The sequence below is a fragment of the Chaetura pelagica genome, unplaced genomic scaffold (genome assembly GCF_000747805.2).
Source record: "Chaetura pelagica isolate M959 unplaced genomic scaffold, ChaPel_1.0 scaffold72, whole genome shotgun sequence".
NCBI classification, from domain to species: domain Eukaryota; kingdom Metazoa; phylum Chordata; class Aves; order Apodiformes; family Apodidae; genus Chaetura; species Chaetura pelagica.
The window spans coordinates 889,712-897,586 of record NW_009952560.1 but is presented as its reverse complement, the minus strand read 5'-3'; the positions used below and the strand labels follow the sequence as shown (position 1 = coordinate 897,586).

Below are 7,875 nucleotides of genomic sequence, written 5' to 3'. Positions count from 1 at the left end.
ATTATTATTTTTTAAACATCCTCAACTTGCACAGCCATTTTATTAAGGCAAAATATTTCATATTTCTAGTAAACCATTTTTCCCAGAAGCTTTGGCAAGATTTCTAGAATGTGTTTTTTACAACCATTTCAGTGTTTTTAAAAAAAACAAACCTGTTTTAAATTCCTACTTGAAAGGGGAAACCACTCTGCAGTTAAAATCACAAGAGACACTTGAGAAGCAGAATGCAATTCTGGATTTAGAATTTACCATTACCTGGAGTTGGTGGAATATATATAAATCTCTCAAATAATAATACTACATTTCAAGCATATAAAAGATTTGATAGTTTCCATCAGCCAGGCAGTTTCTCCTGTAAAGGCAGTGAGTAGCATTACTCATGACCACCAAAAATGTCCTTACTAGCACATGTAAGTATTGGTTCAGTGTGAGCGTGCAAATTTCAGACATCATAGGATCATTAAGATTGGAAGGGACCTTAAAGATCATCAACTTCCACCCCCCCCTGCCATGAGCAGGGAACCCCACCTCCAGACCAGGTTGCACAAAACCTCATCCAACCTGGCCTTAAAAACCTCCAGGGATGGGGCATCACCAACCTCCCTGGGCAACACATTCCTAATTCCTCACCATCCTTATAATGAAGCATTTCTTCCTAATACCTAACCTAAATCTCCCCTCTCTCAGTTTAAAATCATCACAGCTCAGTTCTGTGCACACAGTGGGATCCATCTCTTGCCCAAAATGATCTTTTCTCACCAAAGACAGAAAAAAAAACTTCAACCTTTCTGTGTTATTCATACTAAGCCTCCCCTTCTCCCCACTTCAGGCAGGACGTAGCCAACCAGATGTGTACAAAATCCAAGGAGGAGTGTGAGAAGCATTACATGAAGCACTTCATCAACAATCCCTTGTTTGCGTCTACGCTGCTGACCCTGAAGCAGGCGGAGGAGGCGCCGCACCACGAAACAGCCATTCCCTTCCACCGTGAGTATCCCCTGCCCACGGGAACACTCGGGGAGCTTCCCCTGAGCCATCAGGCTCTCAAAACCAGAAGTTCCTGCACAGCCAGTGGACACAGTCACTGACAGAAATCACCGCAGCGAAAGCCTGGATGTGCACGTTAATTTAAGAGACAACTAACTCAAAGCTACTTCACGTGTGGCAGGGAACAGCAGCATGTCCTTCACCATAAACACCACTGAGAGTTCTCACCATCATGCCAAGGTAGTTATTTCTCTTGTCCAAGCCCTGCACAGCAATATTGACTGAGAAGGGCTTCTACCTCTAAAACACTGCATCTGATGAGCCATTCTGTGCCAGGCCTAACTGCTGATCACTTTAAACTACACTGATTTAACACCTCTCTTTGTAAAACTGCCCTTTAAATAGTGTACATGTCACTAATAAACAAATAATCCAGTTTTTCCTTAAATTAAACATCTTTAGAATTCCCCCAGTCTCACAGCTGTTCTATCGTAAGGCTCCCCAAAATGGCTGGATAAAAAAATAAAATTGCTTGGTATCTGGAGGCTTGAATTTCACAATAAAGTGGCTAGAGCTAAAGCAGCAGGAACTGGACAATTTTAGTTCTGTCCCTGGCTGTCACTGATTTCTTTATGTGACCTGGGCCAAGACCAAATCTCTGTGCCTCAACTTGCTTTAACTGCAGCATGGGACTTAGAGTACTTAGCTCCTTCACAAGGGTGTTGTGAGCCTCAGTCCATTATTGACTGTAAAACATGGAGCTCCTCAGTTGATACTGTAAGAATTCAGAACTGTGGAGCTTTAATTGCAGCTCTGTAAATGGCACCCAGAAGATGGCAGATTTAACACCCCTCTTGCTGTTAACTAAAAGAACTTGCACGCTGAGACTAAGTGATCTGCAGAGGTTTACCAGGGGGATGCTGAGCTCTGAAATGTAGAGTTTACATTTTCGAACCTATTTATTACCTTGAATTTCTGTGTTTGACTTTTGAGAATACTGTGAAGATCTCAGATGAATGCATTTTCCTCTGGATGAACTCAGTCTTTTTCTGTATATAAAGCAGAATAAAAGCCCAGTCGGGGTGTTTTTCTTCAACTAATTATTCCCACTTTTCCTGCAAAAGAAACACCTATTTACAGATAATGTTGTGTTAAAAAAGACCCCAAGCCCTACACAACAACTCAAACCCCTTTATTTTTGCAGCTGCTGATGATCCCCCACGGCCTACTTTTGATTCCTTGCTCTCCAGGGACATGGCTGGGTACATGCCAGCCAGAGCTGACTTTGTTGAGGTAAGACTCTTTCCTCTCCCATTATTTTAAGCTTGCTACTGAACCCGAGATTAGGAAATGCAGGCTTGTTTGCCTATAGGTCTTTATTCTCCAGGTACAAAGTGTGAGAAGAGAGGGCAGAGTGATGAGGGGCAGGGTTTAATGAGCGAGGCGGCGCTGCCGGGCGGCCCGCGGCTCCCACCAGATGTCCAGCCCTGAATGGCCTTTATGTAAGCTGCTGGGCCTGGTGAATTAGATGCTTGGAGAAAGGGGTCAGCTCCAGCACGCTTCCATTTCATTTGCTGTAGAGGAGCACAGATGAGCCTGATCCAAAGAGCACTTGAAAGACCTGCATTGTTTCCAGTGTTTCTCGCTGTGGGCCCAGGGCCCCGGTGCCTGTTGCAAAACAAGCTCCTGCACACACAGGGGTGAGTTCAGCCAGCCAGGGGTTTGTTGTTTTTTGAACATTGGAGCAGAGTTTCCACCACAGTGTGGGAGTCATGGAGATTACCTGATTAATTCTCATTATCTGAGCACAGCATCCTGTTCCAGTACCAGCCATGGGGGTTCATGTCATATGTTCCCTAGTTAAAGCTTCCCTGTGATGTATGTTGCTCAAGGATGGGAACTTGCACAGCTGTTTATGAGTAAATATCTCTGCTCTTAGTACTTCTGCGTGCACCGAAATGTCATACCAATTTTGTAATGCTAGTTAGTGACAATTTATTAATCACCTCTACAGGAGTTTGACAACTATGCTGAATGGGATTTGAGAGATATCGATTTTGTAGAAGATGATTCAGACATTTTGCATGGTGAGTCATGTATTTCAAGCACTGCCTGAAAACAATGTTTCAGAGAGCCTGCACAACACTTCATTGGGTCTGTTCTTCTCTACACACCTTTTAAAAAATGAGCATGCATTTTTAGTGAGCTTACTTCCACAGGCTGGGATTCAAACCTTGGCATTTCTGTGATACTTACTTTCAGATCTGTTTTTAAAACTCTTAATCAATTGATATACAAATGGCACTTATATGTAAAACAATGCGCTTCACTTCCTACTGAAATGTAGCCAGTTGTCAAGTAGAACATGACTGAAATCAAATAGTTTTCACTAGTAGTAGTCACCTCCCTAGGAAACACACAAATTATAATTTATTCAGTATAAACTGTAGAGGAAGCTTAGCTAGGTAGAAGCAAATTATCCAAGCTACTAATTTGTCTGGAAACAGGCAGCAGGACAGCAGTGTTGGAACAAACAGACCTACAGGCCTATTAAAAACCAGAAACACCAATGCCTTAGTATTACTTCCCCTCCCCAGCTGAAAGATATTCTTCCCATCTACATGATGTTTGTAAGCATGAGAGCAAGACACAGCTTCTCTTCTGATTCAGAAAGAGCAAAACTTATTTCTCTTTGCTAATACTCCTTTCCCCTACTTTGTCTAGTTTCTTAGATCTGTCACTTTATCTAACCTCTGTCAGTTTCAGAAATCAGCTATCAGGGTAGGCAGCAAAGTGGTGTGAAGTTCATTATCTGCAACACACAAACTGTTCTGCTCCTGAAGTTGTGTGGCTTTCTGGCTGTTAAACATGCCCATGGAGTTACAAGAGCATTAGCTGTATGGAACAACTTTTTTACTATGAAGAGGATGGTTGTTGCACAAGTTCAGTTACTGCTGCTGAGTTTCTGTGAACCTTGTTGCCTTTGTAATATCATAACAGGAATTATCAAAATGAAGTTTTAATCTATAGATAAGGAAAGATCATACTTTCCTCCACATTTATAAGAACACACAAGTATTTATGCTTCAGAATCTTGCCATCTGTGTCAGGCAGTTCTAAGCTCAAGCCCTTAGCACCCCTTGGAGACAGACAAATCCTGTTTCATACAGACAGTCTTTCCAAACTTAAAAAATCAGTTTGAAATTTAGCAGTGCACAGAGTTTTAAGGAATGCAAACTCCCTTGGCTCAGAAAAGGTTATGAGACTCGTATGTCAGTTTCTCTTCCCTTTTAACATTTATTGGAAGGGGGACTGAGATGTCACAGATTCATCATGCCACCCCTCTACTGTTTCTTTTTATTAGGATTAAAAAGAACATTTTCTTGCTTTCGTGTCCTATACTTAGTCCTGGTAAACAGAAAAAGCAAAATAATTTCCTAGTCCTGTTCATTAATTGGTAGCTTAATACTCATTCAGGCTGCTTTACCCCTGACATTTCCCACTGCACATTTCAGCCATTTAAGAGATCTCCCAGCTTCCTGTTTGTCAATCTGAGTGCAAAAACCAGTGTTCCTCTTCTCTTCAGAGTATCATAAAGCTGTGCAGAGCCAGAGCCTTTGGTTCATCTGGCTCAGTGTCCTCTTAGTACCCTCACAGGAGAAGAATGTAAGAAAAAGGAAAAGAATGTAAGAGAAGGCAAATGTAGGCTGACATTGTTCCTGCTGTATCTTCCATGTTTCCTGCAGTGGTAGGTTTAGAGACTTCTTCAGCAACAGGCTGTATTCTGACCATTTTCACCAAAGGATCTGTGCCCCATGAGCTTAACTAACTACTGTTAGAACTATATGTATTTCTGCTTTTGCCCCTGTAACATCCTGTAGCAGTGAGTTCCATAATTGAGTTAGGACTTCTACAATTTCATTATGTGTTGTGTGAAAAAATACTTCCTTCTGTCTGTCAAATCTCTTGCCTGATAATTTCATTGGATGTTCTCTAGTCCATTTTTCAGTTGTCTTCAATATTTAGCATAGGATGTCAGGCATTTGCCCTGTGAAAACTTTGGCAGAGGTTATGGACCATGACCAATTACATTTTCTCTCCCTTAGCTCAGGGACTCTGGCAGCTTCCTTCCCACAGCTGTCCTAGATCTGCCCATGTGAGAGAGAATGCCTCTAAAAAATGAAGCCCCAGAGTCTGGCCAGCTGTTTTTCTTTTACATGAGGCATCTTGGAGAGAGAAAGCATTATTTTCTAAAAAAAAAAAACCAACACTTTGGAATTAGATCTTGCCTTTCTCCAAGTTACCAAAAAGAATGAAGGAGCCACACCCTCCCTTGTCCTGCAGCCCCAGAGATCTCAGATCCTGACTTTGCTTGATTGCTTGAGAATATTTTGCAACTAATTGTTAAGATTTCATGCAGCAGTTGGCTCAGCAGTTGGATCTGAAGGCAGGGACAGGGATGTGGACGGCTTAAGAAACCTCTGTGCATTCTAGTTACCAGGCAAAGGAGCTGTGAGGAGCCCTGGAGGCCCAGGTTCTCCTGCTCTCTCCCAAGGGTGCCTGTCCCACTGCTTCCAGGTGGCGGCTCCAACGTGCCTCTAACCCCAGCCCTGCCCACTGCCAAACTTCTTACACTAGATCTTACAGAAAAGTCCTTGGAAAGCTGCCCTGTGTTTGCCTTCCACACCTGTTTGAGACATTTTTTGCTGGCCAAACAGCAACCTTTTTTTCTTTAAAAAGGTAAAGATGTAGAACAGGGTTTTAGCACATTTTATAGCCCACAGAAGCCCCCAGAAATGGAGTCTTGCAGCACAGATTAAGTATCAACTTTGTGAAAAACTCCTTATTTTGTTTCTTTTTTTCTGAAAGCTACTCAAGCCAGACCCTGAGAACACAACAACCAGAATAATTTCTATGGTCTTTCTTTCTTTCATTTCACAAGCCACAGATCAGTGCTGCAATGTCTGGGTTGCATGTCACACAGGAATATTTCATGCTTTCATTGTACAGGAATTCCCCCCTCTCCCCTCCCCTACACATGCTTTTCCTAAAATTTTGTAAAAACAGATTTTTTAAAAGTCCTAGATCTAGCACACTTGACCTGTGTTTTCTGATATCATTGCATTTTCCCTCTTTTATTTCCCTGTGTCTCTGCTCTACTCAGCTCTGAAGAAGTTCACAGTATTTCCACAAGCAGGTAGAATGCAATTTGATACAAGGTGGAAAGATTCCCAGAGAGCCTTTTCTGAGGAGCACAGACACCTGTACCTGCTGTCTCACCAGCTCCTCCCACCACACAGGAGGTCACAGACACTGTTCAGTCACTTCTTGATCTTAGTGAGATGAAATCTCTCATGTTTTAATTAACATATTGAACTGATAACTTTTCTTCACTACTTGCAAATAAGTGCATGCAAATATATATTGCAGTTAAACAAAAACATAATGGGCAGATCAAAAGAAACAAGTAGTTACAAATCTCAGTCAGCCCAGAGTGTTTAAATATTTCATGAATTACAAGTTTTCCTCAGACTGAATTATAACCTTAGTAATTTATCTTTTTCCAGGCTTTTTCTCCCCTTTCCTTCCCATAGAATTGATTTTTACTTGTAACACTGGAGAGTAATTGCTGAAACCACAGGTTGAGAAGTGAGTGGAATGGTGACTCTGTGGTGACTCTGCCTGTAGAGCAGTGAAATTTCATTTTATAAGATACAAGGCAGCCAATGCCCTAAATATTACATGATGTTTATTCTTTCGGGGAAGTTCCTGACATGCTCTCAAGGCAGATCCTCTTGTTTGCCTGGGGTCCTGCTCTCCCCTAGGGAGGGTGAATTTGGATTGTAGCCATTAAGTTTGTACGAACTGGGTACACAGCCTGTTTACTTTGATTAGTTTCCATTCTTCCCATTATTTGGGCCTTGCATGCCAAACAGAGGTTAGCTAGCATGAAACAAAGGTCTCACTCATTAGTGTTCAAAAAAGTTTTTGCAGACCAAATGAGGCTGAAGAGGAATGAGAAGCAAAGAAACTGTTTCGGACACACTCTTGAGAAACCAAAATATTTTCATTTTTTGGAATGGAGAAAGGAGCCTTGAATTTCTGCCTATCACTGGATCCTTCAAAGCTACTCTGACCATCCCTAAGAACCTTATCATTTTCCAAAATGGACACTTTGAACACAGTGTCAGCTTGGATTATCTAAAATTACCAACACAAACAACTGCCTCCCTGGTATAATCCATGGGGAAAAGCACAGGCAAATCATTCTCATTCACACAGCAGCTCTTTTCTCATTTCAATGCAGCATGTAACAGTGTAGTAGTCTGAGTTATTCATGCATTCCAGATCTTGTAATCGCCTGTTCCTGTGTGAATATGTCTATTAAAAACAAAAGCCCCCTCCAAAAGTGCATGTGGCAGCAAATACTAATTTATCTGTAAGCAGAAGCTCTTTTTTTTTCTTTCCTTTGTTCTCATGAACCTTCCTTCTTCTCCCCAGCTGATTGTAATTTCTTTCAGAAAATGGTGCATTCAGGTGAAAGCATTAAAATGCAATATTATAGGTAGATAATTACTTGTGATATTTATAGAGGTTCTCCAATGCAATTTCTGCATGTAGTTATTAAGTTCTGCCCCCACAAACCCCAGGAAACAACATGATAGCTTAGTTTCCACAGGGTTTAAAAATATATAAATATAATACAGAAATTAGCACTGATTCCAACACTTGGTAGTATTTTTCATTCATGTTTAATTTGCTGCATTTCCCAATTTCTTGTCCCCACATTTAAGCAAGAAGAAGAATTTGCTACCTGTGCTTTTTCTTCAGTTAGGAAACTTAAATACCTCTTTTATGAAAACACATTATGATTCTTCCACACTCTTT

At 41.4% G+C, this 7,875-nt stretch overlaps 1 protein-coding gene across 1 annotated transcript in view; it reads left to right on the top strand.

The window, feature by feature from the left end:
• TADA2A (transcriptional adaptor 2A) overlaps window positions 1–7,875 on the top strand; it is a 22,439-nt gene that overhangs the window by 3,335 nt on the left and 11,229 nt on the right. The window contains 3 exon segments of the mRNA XM_010009043.1: window positions 830–987; window positions 2,192–2,280; window positions 3,002–3,074. Of these exon segments, the coding sequence (XP_010007345.1) occupies window positions 830–987; window positions 2,192–2,280; window positions 3,002–3,074 (320 nt within the window).